This window comes from Salvelinus fontinalis, chromosome 7, assembly GCF_029448725.1.
Source record: "Salvelinus fontinalis isolate EN_2023a chromosome 7, ASM2944872v1, whole genome shotgun sequence".
In the NCBI taxonomy this organism is placed as follows: Eukaryota; Metazoa; Chordata; class Actinopteri; order Salmoniformes; family Salmonidae; genus Salvelinus; species Salvelinus fontinalis.
Genome location: NC_074671.1, coordinates 18,515,077 through 18,535,180, shown reverse-complemented (window position 1 = coordinate 18,535,180; position 20,104 = coordinate 18,515,077). Strand labels below are relative to the sequence as shown.

At 43.5% G+C, this 20,104-nt stretch overlaps 1 protein-coding gene across 1 annotated transcript in view; it reads right to left on the bottom strand.

Moving 5' to 3' along the window:
* Positions 1–14,351, bottom strand: part of LOC129859153 (receptor activity-modifying protein 3-like) — a 38,834-nt gene extending 24,483 nt beyond the window's left edge. The window contains exon 1 of the mRNA XM_055928563.1: positions 14,008–14,351. Within this exon, the coding sequence (XP_055784538.1) occupies positions 14,008–14,101 (94 nt within the window). The 5' untranslated portion in view covers positions 14,102–14,351. The remainder of the gene's footprint in view (positions 1–14,007) is intronic.
* Positions 14,352–20,104: the final 5,753 nt, after the last annotated feature.

The following is a 20,104-nucleotide window of genomic DNA, read 5'->3' as shown; positions in this document are numbered from 1 at the left end:
GGCGGCTCTGGCAGATCCTGTCTGACGAATGGCTCTAGCGGCTCCTGACTGACTAACGGCTCTAACGGCTCGGGACAGACGGGCGGCTCTAATGGCTCGGGACAGACGGATGGCTCAGACGGCACTGGGCAGACGGATGGCTCAGATGGCGCTGGGGAGACGGATGGCTCAGATGGCGCTGGGGAGACGGATGGCTCAGATGGCGCTGGGGAGACGGATGGCTCAGATGGCGCTGGGGAGACGGATGGCTCAGATGGCGCTGGGGAGACGGATGGCTCAGATGGCGCTGGGGAGACGGATGGCTCAGATGGCGCTGTGGAGACGGATGGCTCAGATGGCGCTGGGGAGACGGATGGCTCTGGCCGGATGAGGCGCACTGTAGGCCTGGTGCGTGGTGCCGGAACTGGAGGCACCGGGCTAAGGACATGCACCTTCAGGCTAGTGCGGGGAGCAGGGACAGGGCACACTCTCGAAGCGCAATATAGGCCTGGTGCGTGGTGCCGGCACTGGTGGTACCGGGCTAAGGGCACGCACCTCAGGGCGAGTGCGGGGAGAAGGAACAGTGCGTACAGGGCTCTGGAGACGCATAACCCGCACCGGGCTATGCACACGTACAGGAGACACCGTGCGCTCTACTGCGTAACACGGTGTCTGCCCGCTCTCCCGCTCTCCACGGTTAGCCTGAGAAGTGGGCGCAGGTCTCCTACCTGTCCTCCTAGTTTTAAATCATGTCATATCACAACGCTGCATTTTGGTTCAATCCATGCTCCTCCTCTTCGGATGAAGAGGAAGAGGAAAGCCGTTACAGAACCACCCACCTTACCAGAACCAAGCAGCGGGACCACGAACAGTGGTCCACGAAACAGGAATCCTGGACATGGGATGAAGTATTGGAGGGAAAAGGACACTGGGCTCATATTGGGGAATATCGCCGCGCTCGTGAGGAGATGGAAGCAGCGAGAGCCCAGGAGCGGTGGTATGAGGAGGCAGCAAGGAGACGTGGCTGGAAGCCCGCGAAGAAACCCCAAAAATTTCTTGGGGGGGGGGGGGGGGGGGGCTAAGAGGTAGTGGGCCAAGGACAGGTAGGAGACCTGTGCCCACTTCTCAGGCTAACCGTGGAGAGCGTGAGAGCGGGCAGACACCGTGGGGGGGGTTATGTCACGTTCCTGACCTGTTTTCTGTTAGTTTTTGTATGTGTTAGTTGGTCAGGACGTGAGTTTGGGTGGGCAGTCTATGTTTTGTGTTTCTATGTTGGTTTATGGGTACCTGATATGGTTCTTAATTAGAGGCAGGTGATTTTCATCTCCTCTGATTGAGAATCATTTTAAGGTAGGTGTTTTCACTTCCAGCCACGTCTCCTTGCTGCCTCCTCATACCACCGCTCCTGGGCTCTCGCTGCTTCCATCTCCTCACGAGCGCGGCGATATTCCCCAATATGAGCCCAGTGTCCTTTTCCCTCCAATACTTCATCCCATGTCCAGGATTCCTGTTTCGTGGACCACTGTTCGTGGTCCCGCTGCTTGGTTCTGGTAAGGTGGGTGGTTCTGTAACGGCTTTCCTCTTCCTCTTCATCCGAAGAGGAGGAGCATGGATTGAACCAAAATGCAGCGTTGTGATATGACATGATTTATTAAATTAAAGACGAAAAAACACGAAAACACTTTAACAAACTACAAAACAACAAACGACGTAGACGCACCTGAACATATGACCTTACATGACACGAAGAACGCATGAAACAGGAACAGACTACATAAACCGAACGAACGAACAAACCGAAACAGTCCTGTATGGTGCGACAAACACAGACACAGGAGACAACCACCCACAACAAACAAAGTGAAAACACCTACCTTAATATGATTCTCAATCAGAGGAGATGAAAACCACCTGCCTCTAATTAAGAACCATATTAGGTACCCATAAACCAACATAGAAACACAAAACATAGACTGCCCACCCAAACTCTCGTCCTGACCAACTAACACATACAAAAACTAACAGAAAACAGGTCAGGAACATGACAATATCGTCAGTATGATATGTTCCCCTACATCAGTGGTGTCAAACACATTTTGCCCCAAGGGCCACATTCGGTCTTCAATGAGGTTAGAGGGCCACATTGAATCTTTTTATGTTTCCTTACCATCAAAATTGGCAAGACATAGTCCTTCATCCACTGTATAGCTTATATTACTGTGAATATTAGCGAGCTCGACACAGTGAAGAATGTAGCACCATTCTCATTTCTACACAGTTTTAATTTGGTTTTAGTCATTTTAAAGTATATCGAGCTCATTTTTTAAGATTATTATTACATTGAGATTTTTGTTTTTACTCAAACTACCCACGGGCCATATGTTTGACACCCCTGCTCTATATCCTTCTTGATAGCTTCCTTGTAATTAGCCAAGGAACGTTTAATGGGAGAAATTTCTCGGAGACCATATCCAGGCTTAATTAAAAGTGCTAATTTCTCAGATGTGATACTTCTAATCTCCCAGTCATTTCCTTGAGGCTGCTAGAGGTTAACACAGGGCCAGACACCGAATGTAATCAGAAAATAACCAGTCTGTCCTCTGTTCGATAGCAGTCCAAGGTCATCTATCTCAGGGGTCAAGACGTTATGCTTCGCCGGGCACTGGAGTCCACTTCACAAATGGAGCGAGGAGACTTACTTAGCCTCTCAAGTATAGCCTCAGCTGGTACTTTGAAGTTGCTCGAGCTCTGCGGCTGCTAACTTGAAACAAACAGTTCAGCGGAGACAAAAATATCAATGAAGGCAAATGATCTGCTGGGATGCATGTGGAGGTGTCATAGTGAGAGAGAGAGAGATTGAGGGAGGGGGGGGGGGGGTGTTTGACTTGTCAAGTCCATGATGCAGTTCTAATCAAGTACATGGTTCTCATCATACATTGCATTGCATCTTACATTACATTCAAACCACTCTTATGGTCTGAGGTCATTTGCAATTCCTCAATGAATAAATTATGTCATAGATTGAGCTCATTGAAGTCAATTGCAAAAGGGGTGTTTGTTTCAAATGAGATTATATTTGGGTACAGGTTGTCTGGGTGCAAAAAATACAGAGCAAAAATGGAGAGGATAAAGGTACCACTGTCACTTTTTAAACAAACCGGGACGTTTATCAATTCATTTTGGTTGATAATATTGACATTTCGGTCCTTGATGACTTCATCAAAAATATAGAAGCCATTAGTGCAGGTAACTGAAATAGTCTGCTCTTAAATTTGCCATTGTCCAAATTGCTGTCATTAACTGTGATTTTAATAAATGGACTCTCACCACAGGCGCAGAAACTAGCATGCACCCTGTGTCACAGCAACAATGGGAGGATGTAGTTGTGATACTAACTTCGACTGGCCAAGGTTCCCCAATGTCATTCTACAATCTATTTGAAGCTTGTCTGTCACTCATTGAAGTACACACCTCTTCCTGCTAAGGTTGTGCTCTAAAGGTTAAAAAGGCTGTCATTTAGTGCTGGCCATGTTGGGATAGATAGAGAAACTCTCTATGTGGACTAGGATTGATATCTTGTCACGCCCTGGCCTTATTATTCTTTGTTTTCTTTATTATTTTAGTTAGGTCAGGGTGTGACATGGGTAATGTTTATGTTTTGTTGGTTTTGGGTGTTTATTTGGTAAAGGGGTTATGGGGTGTAGTAGATGGTTTTGTGTTGAGTGTATATGTCTAGTGTTGTCTATGTTGGTTAGTTATCTAGGAGAGTCTATGGTTACCTGAATGAGTTCCCAATTAGAGACAGCTGATTTCGGTTGTCTCTGATTGGGAGCCTTATTTAGGGTAGCCATAGGCTCTCATTGGTTGTGGGTAATTGTCTATGTAAGAACGTTAGTAGCCTGTATGTTTGTGCACAATGTTTGTAGCTTCACGGTCGTTTTGTTGTTTTGTTGTTTTGTTAAAGTGTTTTTGTGTCGTGTTCATCTTCGTGTTATAATAAAAGAAGATGGCTTATTTTCCAAAAGCTGCATTTTGGTCCGTTAATCCGCCACACGATCGTGACAGAATTACCCACCATAGGACCAAGCGGCATGGAAGGCGGCAACAGGACCTACCTACACAGGATCTCTGGAGTTGGGAGGACGAATTGGAAAGAGATGGACATTGGGATCAACCTGGAGAATATCGCCTCCCTCGTGAAGAGCTGGAGGCAGCGAAAGCCGAGAGGAGGCGATATGAGGAGGCAGCACGGAGACAAGGCTGGAGACCCGTGAGTACAACCCAAAAATTTCTTGGGGGGGGCCTTAAAGGGAGTGTGGCGAAGTCAGGTAGGAAACCTGCGCCTACTCCCTGTACTTACCGTGGAGAGCGGGAGTACGGGCAGACACCGTGTTACGCAGTAGAGCGCACGGTGTCTCCTGTACGCGTGCATAGCCCGGTTCGGTACATTGCAGCTCCACGTATCGGCCGGGCTAGACTGAGCGTTGAGCCATATGTCATGAAGCCGGCCCAACGCATCTGGTCACCAGTGCGTCTCCTCGGGCCGGCGTACATGGCACCAGCCTTACGCATGGTGTCCCCGGTTCGCCTACATAGGCCGGTGCGGGTTATTCCACCTCCCCGCACTGGTCAGGCGACGGGGAGCATAGAACCAGGTAAGGTTGGGCAGGCTCGGCGTTCAAGGGAGCCAGTACGCCTGCACGGTCCGGTATTTCCGGCGCCACCTCCCCGCCCCAATCCAGTACCACCAGTGCCTCCTCCACGCACTAGCTATATGGTGCGTGTCTCCAGCCCTTTACCACCAGTGTCTAAACCACGCACCAAGCCTCCTGTGTGTCCCCAGAGTCCTGTGCGTCCTGTTGCTGCTCCCCGCACTAGCCCTGAGATGCGTGTCTCCAGCCCGGTGCCACCAGTCCCGGCACCACGCACCAGGCCTACAGTGCGCCTCAGCCGGCAGGAGTCTGCCGTCTGCACAGCGTTGACTGAACTGCTCGTCTCCCCAGCGCCATCTGAGCCATCCGTCTCCCCAGCGCCATCTGAGCCATCCGTCTCCCCAGCGCCATCTGAGCCATCCGTCTCCCCAGCGCCATCTGAGCCATCCGTCTCCCCAGCGCCATCTGAGCCATCCGTCTGCCATGAGCCTGCAAAGCCGCCCGTCTGCCATGAGCCTGCAAAGCCGCCCGTCTGCCATGAGGCCACTGAGCCGTCCGCCAGACAGGAGCCGCTAGAGCCGCCAGCCAGACAGGAGCCGCTAGAGCCGTCCATCAGACAGGATCTGCCAGAGCCGCCAACCAGACAGGATCTGCCAGAGCCGCCAACCAGACAGGAGCAGCCAGATCAGTCAGCCAGCCATGAGCAGCCAGATCCGTCAGCTAGCCATGAGCAGCCAGATCCGTCAGCTAGCCATGAGCAGCCAGATCCGTCAGCTAGCCATGAGCAGCCAGATCCGTCAGCTAGCCATGAGCAGCCAGATCCGTCAGCTAGCCATGAGCAGCCAGATCCGTCAGCTAGCCATGAGCAGCCAGATCCGTCAGCTAGCCATGAGCAGCCAGATCCGTCAGCTAGCCATGAGCAGCCAGATCCGTCAGCTAGCCATGAGCAGCCAGATCCGTCAGCTAGCCATGAGCAGCCAGATCCGTCAGCTAGCCATGAGCAGCCAGATCCGTCAGCTAGCCATGAGCAGCCAGATCCGTCAGCTAGCCATGAGCAGCCAGATCCGTCAGCCAGCCATGAGCAGCCAGATCCGTCAGCCAGCCATGAGCAGCCAGATCCGTCAGCCAGCCATGAGCAGCCAGATCCGTTAGCCAGCCATGAGCAGCCAGATCTGTCAGCCAGCCATGGGCCGTCCCTCAGTCCGGAGCTGCAGTCCCTCAGTCCGGAGCTGCAGTCCCTCAGTCCGGAGCTGCCATTCCTCAGTCCAGGGCTGCCCCTTACCCTGGAGCTGCCCCTTACCCTGGTGCTGCCCCTTACCCTGGTGCTGCCCCTTACCCTGGTACTGCCCCTTATCCTGGTACTGCCCCTGACCCTGGTACTGCCCCTTACCCTGGTACTGGTCCTTAGTCCGGAGCTGTCCCTTAGTCCGGAACTCCCCCTTAATGCAATGGGGTTAATGTGGAGGGGGGTCGTTTGGAGGAAGCCTAGGAGGTGGTTAGGTACTGTGGTGACGTGGGGACTACGACCAGAGCCGGAGCCGCCACCGTGGAAGGGAGCCCACCCAGACCCTCCCCTGGACTGTGTATGGTGCGCCCGGAGTTCGCGCCTCAAGGGGGGGGTTATGTCACGCCCTGGCCTTATTATTCTTTGTTTTCTTTATTATTTTAGTTAGGTCAGGGTGTGACATGGGTAATGTTTATGTTTTGTTGGTTTTGGGTGTTTATTTGGTAAAGGGGTTATGGGGTGTAGTAGATGGTTTTGTGTTGAGTGTATATGTCTAGTGTTGTCTATGTTGGTTAGTTATCTAGGAGAGTCTATGGTTACCTGAATGAGTTCCCAATTAGAGACAGCTGATTTCGGTTGTCTCTGATTGGGAGCCTTATTTAGGGTAGCCATAGGCTCTCATTGGTTGTGGGTAATTGTCTATGTAAGAACGTTAGTAGCCTGTATGTTTGTGCACAACGTTTGTAGCTTCACGGTCGTTTTGTTGTTTTGTTAAAGTGTTTTTGTGTCGTGTTCATCTTCGTGTTATAATAAAAGAAGATGGCTTATTTTCCAAAAGCTGCATTTTGGTCCGTTAATCCGCCACACGATCGTGACATATCTCTTGCAATTCATTCTCAATCATTAGATGAAAATTGGGGGGGATTTGTTGAAAAACAAATCAATTACAATAAGCGGATGGCATCAATCCAGATTAAATGTTTTAGTACTGTACTGTAGCTATTGCAATACATTTTACTTCTGTTATATTGCCAACTTTGCAGTCTTACTAAGCCAAATACTATACCCGCACATAAGTCAAATATCCTATTCACATTTGTTATTAGACCTATGCTCACATACAGCCCAATAGAGGCAGCCAATTGACTTAAGTCCTGTTCCATGCCTAAAGTCACATAGTGTCTAAAGTCACATAATTTTAAAAGCACATTTTTCATTGTCACACTATTGTGTTGAGAGCAGTAATGGTATAAAAGAATGATAAGCTACCAGAGTAGTGTAGCAATGTTCCCAGACCTGTCTTATTTATTGATTTGCACTTGGGAGAATTGGAGGGCTGGATTCCGTCGTTTCAGCTTTGCAAGAGAACGTTGACATTACCTCTGCTGTGATTTTAAAATTGTGCTTGTTATTGGCCACATAACTGGATTTCAACAAACTGGTCTCTGTTAAGACAAGGTAAAGATGTCTTTTTCATAACGACATCAAGATGTCATAGGAAATAAATCCTACTTTGGTTGTCCTTTTAAAACCAGTATACAACCTGACCATGAAGTCTTAATGCATCATTGCAGCCAGTTTTGCCCGCTAATTACATAGGTACAAAACCTATTGCTGCAAAAAGAGTAGATTACTAATTCAAGAGGACCAGTAAAACATACATTTCCAACATTAATGACCAACATCGATGTTATGATCGTCTTCTTAGATCTTCTTAGATGATTTATACACATTAAACATTCATCATGAATGCTTTGATCAAAGCCCTTTGATAATTTTTTATAACACATATCAAATTTACATTTCAATCAGGCCACTACACTTTGATGGAAGACAGGCATCAATCCAAATAGAAAATGTACCTCTGAGCATGGTGGGTGTGATCTTTTAAGTCAACTCAATCAACTTTACTTAAATTAAACTGGGCAGACGTGATAACATCTAATGACTTAACACCACAAAATGCCCTAGAATGCCCCAGTCATTCGCCTAAATAATGAACAAAAGTACATATTATGAAATTGTTAACTGCTAATACATGTCTTCCATTTAGCCCCAAGAGGTTCGGAATTATTAGACTACAGATTTAGGATCTTAATTTGATCACCCTGTTGCAGGAAAACGTTCCTGCATTGCAAATGTAAAACTTGTATTGTATGAGGTTTATAAAGGCCTATGAAGTTTGTAATTTCCACTTTGACTAGATTTTTCCTTACGGAAAACGTATCAACCCTTGTCAGTTAATGTCAGTTAATTATAATCCACATAATAATGACCATTTCCTGTTGCTGCAAGATTATATTCCTGCTGTAGCAAACTGGCTCAAATTAGGACCCTACATCTGTACCTTGTGCACGACTTCTGCTTTGACTGAGGGAATGAACCACTAAGTGGACCAGGGGACAAAGGCTCAAGATTACGTGGATGTTGTGGATTAGCAACCACAACCTCAATCCGAAGTCATAGGGTAAGGTTCAAAGTGGGATTGTGATACTGGGCCAGGGGGATTGGATGAGAAAGTGGAGCGGAAGAGGCGACTGCGTCACGGCTGTTGAAGGAGGAGGACCAAGGTGCAGCGTGGTGAGCGTACATTTTCTTTTATTGAATAAAAGATGACTCCGAACAAAACAATAAACACTACAAAACAAACCGTGAAGCTAAAGGCTATGTGCCCTAAACAAAGTCAACTTCCCACAAAGACAGGTGGAAAAAAGGACTACCTAAGTATGGTTCTCAATCAGAGACAACAATAGACAGCTGTCTCTGATTGAGAACCCTACCCGGCCAAAACATAGAAATACAAATCATAGAACATAGAATACCCACCCCAACTCACGCCCTGACCAAACCAAAATAGAGACATAAAAAGGATCTCTAAGGTCAGGGCGTGACAGACTGAGGATTGACACAGATGTTGAAGACAGAGAGAGGCTCTCTGGATTTCGCAAACAAAAGCAGGAAGGGGTTGTCATGAATGGCCATGTTGAAAAGGGACCGAAATAAACGCTGCATAGCCGGGGGAAAGAGAAAGCCTGAATTAAAATCATGTGAGGGATGGTCACTACAAGCAAGGAAGGACATTCCAAAGAGGCTATAGCATTAACCCATTCCTGTTTGGAGAGGAAAGTTATTGTGGGGAGTGTAGACAATGGGACACATGTAAACACAGATACCTGACCAAATATCTGAGGTGTATTTTCTCTGTTTTAGCTTAAAAACATGTTTGGGTTCACATAATGATCCTTTTTCTCTAACATCTAATTGTCTAGGATGGAATTGTTCTGAGAATGTCCCATTTGAAAAAACATTGCAGTGACAATCATTCTCAAAAAGCCATGGAGATGTTGCTTGAACGTGCTGAGGATGTTTCTGGAATATCATACCTTACACCATTCCAATAATATTCAGACAGGATTAGATAATGTCATCTCACAACCAAATGGGAACGCTTTCCTTTTGTTAACTGAAAATACAATGGGTGTGTGACAACATCACCATGATCAGTCAATATTACCAATGCAGACTGTTGGTTACAGATAAAGAATCTTAAAATGACAACATGGTGAATTGGCTGGAGCGGAAGCCTCTGAGCCACTCAATAAAAGCCCTTGAAATTTAAACTCATTCCAATATGGGGAAGAGAAAACCAAACAGAAAATACAGTGGGGAAATGTCACTGAGGCATTTAGTTGAAAGTCACTGCTTCAAGTCAACTATTCCATTCATGAAAAATGAAAAAATATCCTCCAGCCTCCTTCTGCCTTCAGTTCTCTCCAAATACCACACATAATATGTCTGGCAGATATATATTTTTAAACAACACTGGTATTGCAAGGCAGTCTATTAGCACATGAACTTAAATACTAAGAAAAAAATAAAATACCATAGGCATTCTAGCAGTTGCATGGCGACACAATACAATGCCAATGCTTTAAATCCACCAGAAGCATTGCCGTACAAGGGACCCGGAAGTCAAAAGAAAGTCGTTTAGGGAGGTTTCAAACAGTTGAGCTGGCAAGGCTATGGTTTCCATGAGAACCAGCAACGATATCTGTCTCCCCGTACAACTGTAAAAGTAAAAAGTACAAGTACAAGTATAAATCATTTCAAATGTCTTACATTAAGCAAACCAGACGGCAGAATTTTAAAGATTTTTTTTATACGGATAGCCAACACTCAGACGTGTGTTTAGCGAGTACGCCAGATCAGAGGCAGTAGGGATGACCAGATATGTTCTCTTGATAAGTGAGTGATAGCGACCATTTTCTTGTCCTGCTAACCATTCAAAATGTAACAAGTACTTTTGGGTGCCAGGGAAAATGTATGGAGTAAAAATAACATTATTTTCTTTAGGAATGTAGTGAAGTAAAAGTAAAAGTAGTCAAAAATATTAATAGTAAAAAAAAAACGTTGTACTTTAAATTATCTGTACTTAAGTACTTTACACCACTGAATCTTATCTCTAACACATTCATTTCCAGACACAGATTAAGCCTAGACCTAGACTTTAAAAAACAAGTTCAATGGCGGTTCTCTCTTCCGAAATGTCTTCTTAGTCCAAGACTAGGCATAATCTGTGTCAGCCTTAGTAAGTCACAGCACAAGAGTTAATTAATGGAAATTAACGTTTTTGTCAGCCATGCTCATTTAGAAAATCTGTTTTAGTGCCTGTTACGGATACAAGTGTTCTGTGTGTATCCTGTGTGTATTTCTTTTCTCTCCTTCTCCCCTACTCACAGGTGACAATCATTCCCCAATCAGTCGCTAATCGGAAGACACCTGCTCCTTTTCCCTTACCCAATCACAGTCCCTTTCCCTTGGTTTAAAACCCCTGTCAGTTGTTGTCTCCCCAGCTCAATCTCTTTGTAACATGCCTTCTGTCTGTAGATTGCTTTTGTGGTTTGCATCTACATGTCACTTTGTCCCCACCTGTGAGTATTGTTTTGGTGATGGTGTTTGAGTGTTTGTTTGATGGTGGGAAAAGGGGGTAACCAGACAAGTCGCCCTTGGGCTACACTACCCGTAGTTAAACATTGTTAAAAACACTAGTTAGAACTGGGCGGACCACCCCCTGTATTTTTGGTTAGTTAGTCAGCTGTTTGTGAAGTAGGCTAGTCTAGCTTAGGGGTGTTTTTGAATTATTATTCTTTCATTCCTTGGGTTCCGCTCAGCCCCTTTTCCTGCCCCCCCCCCCCCATTTACCGTGTGTTTATAAATAAACATTTAGTGTTTGACGGTAATTAAGTTGTCTGGGTTATTTGTTCTCACTGTTATGTTTTCACTACTATAATTTGCATGAGTTGTGTTACGGGTCCCATTACCATCCCCCCTAGACTGTCGGGCCAAAGGGATTCGTAACAGTGCCAATGACTCTTGCCATGCAGGAGGGCAGCCCATTGCCAAAGTGGCTCTGTGGCCTGCTGTGTATAAGAGTGATAGGAAGGGAGACAAAGAGCAGAAAGTTTATGCGTGTAAGTGAGACAGAGGACACAGGTATGGCCACCCCATTTAGAGTTTGAAATCAGGCACAGAAAACTTACACAGCACAGCACTCCATTTCAGTACACTGTTAAAAAAATGCCCTGTTTTTACTGTAACTTACTGGCAGCCAGTTACCTGTAAGTTACTGTAAAAATACATACAGTATGTTACTGTAAATTCCAAATAAACTTTGATTTAACAGTACATGCCTTCTACCCCCAAGCCATAACACGGCTAAATAGCCAGACTGCTAAATAGTCAATTAATGGTACCAAAACTATCTGGACTAACTCTTATCTTGCAATGACCCTACGCACACTCACTAGTCTATATATACACTCCACATACTCGTAAGTAAGCATTTCACAGTAAAGTCTACACAAGTTGTTTTCAGCGCATGTGACATAACATTTGATTTGATTTACATTAATGTACTGTTAAACCAGCATTTATTTGGAATTTATGGTAACATACTGTACCTTTTTTACAGTAATTTACAGGTCATTTGCTGCCAGTAAGTTACTGTAAAAATAACAGGATTTGTTTTTACAGTGTACTTAAAACCCCTATTGAGGTATAAAAAATGGCAATGAAGGTTCACCTCAGTTTCAATTCAGAGTACTCTCTTTCAGACACCCACACAATCCAAGTGAGCGTACCCCACTTCCACATTACACAGACACATGCAAACGAAACCTGGATTTATTCCTGGCCCATATATTCAAACTACTGACTGTACCAGTAAGCAGATAATAATAATGCTAAACATGTTGGCTTATTGTGAGAGATATGACAGTATGTGTTACTTGCTTATCCTCAGGATTGTGAGAGGAAAGCCACGGCACATGTACACACACACACACAAACACACACACACACACACACACACACACACACACAAACACACAAAAACACACACACAGACAAACACATAGACACACACAGACACACACACACACACACAAAAACACACACAGACAAACACATAGACACACAAACACACACACACACACACACAAACATGCATAAACACACACACACAGACACACAAACACACACAGACACACAAACACACACAAACACACACATAGAGCATTCTACACTATCCTTGGCTGAGTCACAACACTTTTCCAACTCTGCCCTCTTGCTGTGACAGTGGGAAGCCAAGCCAGAGGCCTGGGTTCCAACTGGGGGTTTCGCTCATCAGCACTATTACATTATCGGAGGCGGTGACCCATTAACAGAGCAGTGCTATTGATTGAGTGCCAACTCAAGGCGAAAGACACTGCTCATGCAAATACAGGAGCCACAACCTGCAGAACTGAAGAGCCTAAGGCTTTTTCCTTGGTTACGGAATTTCGATGCCCCTTTATAGCCTAACCATTATTATCTGCTAATTCAAGTAAACCGACCTTACTCAGTGGAGCAATGCTAATTGTGCTGGAGCACTGATGTAATGACATAATCGTTTGTTAATACATTTTACAACATATAAATCATAGTCCCCCTGTGCCCCATACAGTTGGATTCATGCAGCTTTTGAGGATATCATGCATGCATGTAAGAGGTCCCATTTGGGTTGTAAACCTCAAAACCTGCCTTAACATTTTCCACTGTACATCGGCTATTTTGCGGGACTTTAGTATATCCCTGACCCATAATCTTTGGGCCTCAGCTTTGAATATAAGCTATTGGGTATATGGAGGTGGGTTCCTGTCCAAGTCTCCCCCTGATGAGAGAACCAGAAAAAAATCCTCCCCAAAGAAGAATTAATCTCAACACCGGGACAACAAAGTTTATCTTTGTAACATATGTTACAAATATAAACATGAATTTGTGGTAACTGAAAGATATGAATGATTGCTTGTCATTATAAACAATCGTATAGGCTGCATTAGCCCCTTTCAATCGACATCCATCGTCATCATCCGTTAAAGGGAAATTCAAGATATATGACTTTCAAAATACAGAAATACAGCCGGTAGGATGCATTTAGCATCATATGATGTAAAGCAGAACATCCTTTGATGCAAAATCTATCATGTCGGCTGTATTTCTGCATTATGAAAGTTATATATCTTGAAAACTTGATTGCTGACATGCAAAACATTTTGGGACTATATCAACAATGGACTAAAGAAACAAATACCAAAATATCATTTTGGGGTGGAATTTTCCTTTAAAGAAATATTTTCTGAACAGCATACTGGTATGGAGCTTCTTATATTGTTTAATGAATTTTAATGGCATTTTATCATAGGCCTACAGTCATTTACATATCCACCAGGGTCAAGAGACAGATGGTGTTAGGTTGGCTATTAACTATATTTGATCAAATATATGATGAAATTATATGAAATTCATGAAGTGATTGATCAACATCCATTTTATTTCATATTTATTATCAGCCTTTTTAAAGATGATAGGTCATGCAACTAAAATGTGTTATTGGCTACAGAATGAACAATGACACCAGATTTCAATCAAAAGGATCTGAAAATTATTATAATGCATTTTTCATTCATTTATTCCATGATATGAACCCATTTAAAACAGACGCAACATGCTAAAAAATAGACTATTAAATCATTAAGAAATCGTTTATTTTAATCATCTAGAAAACTATCCTAGACTACATAATATGCTAATAAAATACCATAGAAAACTCACCCAAAATTCCTACAAGTAGAAGTTTCAACACAGCCAAAGAATTTGTATCCATCACGTCTTGAATAAAGATCCCACACACACGATTCAGATGCATTCAATGATATCTCAGCTGGGTGATGAATGTCTGTGGCAAACCATAATTATCCAAATTCACTGAAAGCACGCGCGCGCAAGTTCCTTCATAGTTCACGAGTATGTCGTCACGCAAAATTGTCAGCCCGTGTTTGAAACTTCGAACTCCGCAACACCTCCCCAAGTCTGGCTCTTCTGATCAAACCTCCATATGAGCTTTCCTGCACATCTCGTTGTTAAAATGACTTCTGCGCTTCCTTGCGTCCTTTCAGATAGAGGGTGGGAAGGAGGGAGGGAGAAAGGAGGAGAGAGAGGAAGGGAGAGGAAGGGGACGCTCTATCTCATTCCATATGCAAGAAAGCATGAAATTGACAATTTAATATGAATGATGTGATAACGATTTTATTGTATGACTCAATTACATTTTCTAATGGCTTTCTCGGCATTGTTGGGAAGGGTGGTTAAGTATGCATTTTACTCTTAGTCCACACCTGCTGTTTACGAAGCATGTGACGAATACATTTTGATTTGATTTGAAGAAGACATTGTAAGCTTTTATAAATGCGTTATATATGATTACATTTCATTTTATGTAGGATTATTAATTCTTATGCAATGTTTTTTAATGCTTTAATATTTCTATACATGTCCACAAATGAAAGTTATAAAGTATTACCGCCTATACCTAAGGAAAAGTAGCCTAGTATAAAATAAAAACAACATTTTGCTTAGGGCCCCCAAAAGGCTCTGACTGCATGTGTGGGTATGGATGTGGGTACACAGACCCACGAGCCACTGTGGCCCCTCATGATGAGTTTCGATTTTTTGTGTCCCCCACCCCCATCAAAGTGGCCCATCCCTGATCTAGGCCATCTTCTACAATATTATGCAAACATTTTAACCTGTCAAATGCTATAATTCAAAGTAATGCATGCAAGATAAAATCCATAGCTTATGTTGGGAATATCAAAAAAAGACTTAAAACAATATCAAATTGTATAATGTTTAGATATTCATTTTCATAAAGTTGCAAATGCTTTATTTGACTCAAGGATTCCATCCAGGAAGAAAAGCAACCCGAGCACTATCTTGAGGATTTCCTCAAGTGGGAAATGTCTCAGTGGGAGAGTTTAATGTCTCAGTGGGAGAGTTAAACTGAGAGGAGGGCTGGAGAGAGTGGGGAATGATGTCCCTTGAGAGGGCAAGAACGACATGTATGTCAGGAGAAGTGCAGTGTTATCATAAGGAGACGTATACTTGGTTTACAGAGGAGGAATGGAGGGAAAAAGAGAGGCAGAGGAGGTCTAAGAGAGAGGGAGGAAGAGGGTGAGCTTGAACTTGTAAAGAATTTAGGAAAAAGGGAGATGGTTTGTTGAAGAAGAATGGTAGAAAGTGTAAGAAGAGTGAGCTGTATGCCGGATCGAAGACAGGAGCAGAAATGGAAGTGAACGAGGGCAAAGTATCGGAGGTGGTAGGTGTGGTGAAGTTCTCGGAGCCCAAGGCCTAGGATACAGATGATTATTTGACAATGAGTGAAAATTCTTGGAAAAAGTGAACCCTTGCCTTTTGGCTGAACAATTTGTACTTTTAGGGTGGATGAAAACAGGGTTAGGTGCTGTGGAATCGGTGAAGGTAACCCAAAGTGGTCTTGTGATAATTGTTTCTGTTGGTCAGAGGGAACAGGCACTCTGCATCAAACGGCTGGGGACAAGAGATGTGAAACGTTTTGCTCTCAAGAAAAGGGTGCCCTTGAAAGGAATGCCTACTAGGGTAGCGGTAAATGTGAAAGTGGACCAATGAAGAGGACCAATGTGATACTCGTTGTTTGGTGCAACCCTGCAGAACAGACAGGTTGGCGAGTGGAGAAACAAAAAAGTAATTCTCTATTCTTTTGAGTTCTGATGTTGAGTCTTTGTCCGACAAAGTGATGTTAGGATATATCAGTTATCAAGTTGTCAAGGGGCGGGAGGTAGCCTAGTGGTTAGAGCGTTGGACTAGTAACCAAAAGGTTGCAAGATTGAATCCCTGAGCTAACAAGGTAAACATCTGTCATTCTGCCCCTGAACAAGACAGTTAACCCAGTGTTCCTAGGCCGTCATTGAAAATAAGAATGTGTTCTTACCTGACTTGCCTAGTTAAATAAAGGTGAAAAGTACAAGCTTTTGTACTGAATATATTTCGTTGTTACATTTGTCAAGCTTATAGGCATGTGGCAGCTGTGTGTAGGAGGGAGATTCCTAGGTGTGAGAAGTGTGCAGAAGGGCATGAGACAAAGGTACAGTTTACATACACTTAGGTTGGAATCATTAAAACTCATTTTTCAACCACTCCACAAATTTCTTGTTAACAAACTATAGTTTTGGCAAGTCGGTTAGGACATCTACTTTTTGCATGACACAATAAGTTTTCCAACAATTGTTTACAGACAGATTATTTCACTTATAAGTGTCAGGGTGTGACTAGGGTGGGCATTCTAGTTTCTTTATTTCTATATTTTCTATTTCTTTGTTTTTGGCCGAGTGTTGTTCCCAATCAGAGACAGCTGTCTATCAAAACGAAAGCGAACAGACAGCTGTCTCTGATTGGGAATCATACTTAGGCAGCCTTTTTCCCACCTGTGTTTGTGGGTAGTTCTTTTCTGTTTAGTCTCTGTTACCTGACAGAACTGTTCGCTTTCGTTTTGTTACTTTGTTCAAGTGTTTCTTTGATAAATAAAATCCTGAACGCTTTCCACGCTGCGCTTTGGTCCATTCCTTCCGACGACAGGCGTTACAATAATTCACTGTCTCACAATTCCAGTGGGTCAGAAGTTTACAGACACTAAGTTGACTGTGCCTTTAAACAGCTTAAAAAATTCCAGAAAATGTCATGGCTTTAGAAGCTTCTGATAGGCTAATTGAAATAATTTGAGTCAATTGGAGGTGTACCTGTGGATGTATTTCAAGGCCTACCTTCAAAGTCAGTGCTTCTTTGCTTGACATCATGGGAAAATCAAAAGAAATCAGCCAAGACCTCAGAAAAATATTATAGACCTCCACAGGTTTGGTTCATCCTTGGGAGCAATTTCCAAACGCTTGAAGGTACCACGTTTATCTGTACAAACAATAGTACGCAAGTATAAACACCATGGGACCACGCAGCCATCATACCGCTCAGGAAGGAGATGCGTTCTGTCTCCTAGAGATGAACGTACTTTGGTGAGAAAAGTGCAAATCAATCCCAGAACAACAGCAAGGGACCGTGTGAAGATGCTGGAGGAAACAGGTACAAAAGTATCTATATCCACAGTAAAACGAGTCCTATAATGACATAACCTGAAAGGTGACTCGGCAAGGAAGAAGCCACTGCTTCAAAACCGCCATAAAAAAGCCAGACTACGGTTTGCAACTGCACATGGGGACAAAGATCGTACTTTTTGGAGAAATGTCCTCTGGTCTGATGAAACAAAAATAGAACTGTTTGAACATAATGACCATTGTTATGTTTGGAGGAAAAAGGGGGATGCTTACAAGACGAAGAACACCATCCCAACCGTGAAGCACAGGGGTGGCAGCATCATGTTGTGGGAGTACTTTGCTGCAGGAGGGACTGGTGCACTTCACAAAATAGATGGCATCATGAAGAGGGAAATTATGTGGATATATGTTAAGAGAATTATGTTCTCAATGTTCATAAACTGAACCTCAATTAAACTGCTCAGTCTGCAACCCAGAATTTGTAAGATTCTAGTTGAATGAAACAGACATAGTCCCAGCCTACAATAGCCAGAATGTTTATTTACGAGAGCTCTAAAAATCATACAATGCACATAGCCTTTTATACCTCACATTTGGTCATATACATGCCCCTCCTCCTCTCTAACCTTGTCAATGCTGTTTACAAGTTTTCTCCAACACATACATTGCTTATCATATCCTGCAACATGTTACACAATCTTCTGCAAGCCTAACGGTTTCTCCCCTCCCTGAGTGGGGAGACCTCCTTCCCTGTTATAACAGTTTCACAGTGGTCACAAGTTGTCTGCCACAGTTCATTGTCTGCTAACAGTTCCTCTTTTCTTATGCACATACATTCAAGAATACTAGTCTTATGTTTCAAACACATTTCACTCCATTATAAAGTGACAGGGTGGAATGCTGTTAGTTATGGCCTTAACATTAATTTGAACGTATTAATAATTTAGTCATTATCTTACCATTACCTTAAACATATGAATCTCCATAACAATCTACCCTTTGACTAAATATTATACACACACAATTACATCTATTTTTATTAAAATTATCAATGTCACTCAAAATCAACCACACAAAACCAATATATGTATTTACATCTTATCCTCATTAATGACTGCCTTAGGCCTACATCCAATCATGACTCTTCCCGTCAAGATTTTCATCATAATCTTCATCAAAAAACAGTCTAAACATTAAAAATGGTCTCATCCAACATGGGCTCCTCGTAAGTGAAGGAACTAGAATCATCTACTAGGTTTGGAGGCATGTATTCATCATCCCACTGGCCAGAGCTCGGAATCGGTCCGTATCTCACCATCTGTTGCGTCATCGACCTCTCCAGAGTCCTGGAAATGAGACCTCTCACACAGGGAATCAAACAGCACCCACATAACACCAACACAGTCATACAGGTCAAAGTTGCCCATAACACAGTGATTATGACATTTTTCCATTCACCAAACATACTGTCAAACCAATTTGTTTGTGAATTATCCAGATGCTGTTAGTTATGGCCTTAACATTAATTTGAACGTATTAATCTTTTAGTCATTATCTTACCATTACCTTAAACATATGAATCTCCATAACAATATATTGAAGCAACATCTCAAGACATCAGTCAGGAAGTTAAAGCGTGGTCGCAAATGGGTCTTCCAAATGGACAATGACCCCAAGCATACTTCCAAAGTTGTGGCAAAATGGCTTAAGGACAACAAAGTCAAGGTATTGGAGTGGCCATCACAAAGCGCTGACCTCAACCCTATAGAAAATTTGTGGGCAGAACTGAAAACGTGTGTGTGAGCAAGGAGGCCTACAAACCTGACTCAGTTACACCAGCTCTGTCAGGAGGAATGGGCCAAATATTCACCCAACTTATTATGGGAAGCTTGTGGAAGGCTACCAAAAATGTTTGACCCAAGTTAAACAATTTAAAGGCAATGCTATCAAATAGTAATTGAGTGTATGTAAACTTCTGACCCACTGGGAATATGATGAAAGAAATAAAAGCTGAAATAAATCATTCTCTTTACTATTATTCTGACATTTCACATTCTCAAAATAAAGTGGTGATCCTAACTGACCTAAGACAGGGAATTTTTACGACGATTAAATGTCAGGAATTGTGAAAAACTGAGTTTAAATGTATTTGGCTAAGGTGTATGCAAACTTCCGACTTCAATTGTATGTGTAGCATTGGGGAAAGAAGAGGTGTGTGCTAATTGTAGGAGTGCTCATGGGGCTAGGGATCAGAATGTCAGGTTAGAGGCAAGTTGAGGTTACCAGGGTTAGAGTGTGCTGAGGTAGTGAAGAGGTAGAGGAAGATGGGTGAGGGGGGAGGGATCCTGAGAGGAGTGGTGTGAGTAGTAGATCTGAACCAGTACAGAGGGATAGGCCAACAAGTGATATATGCTTCAGTAAGTTTGGATTTTTAGTGTTTACAGCAATGGTTATCAACTGTACTGCAACACGCAGAAAATTGAGGTTGTGGTGGCAGCTGCAGAGAAGTATTTTGGTGTACGAGATTTGCCGTCAGAAGAGTTACATTGTGTGTTGAGTGGTGGTGTCCCGTCCTTTCAGGCTGTTGGCCTGAGATACGACTAGATAGATTTAGTGGAGTAGGGTGGTGGGTTTTTAAAGATTTTTTCCCCAAGCAAAGTATAAGGGACTTATACTCCAGTCTAGTTGATGGCAGTAGTGCAACATTTATTGGATGCCAACCGCCGTTAAACCTCATCGAAGAAGAAGAAACGTCTCAACGCAGACAAATGAAATAGGAACTGAAAAGG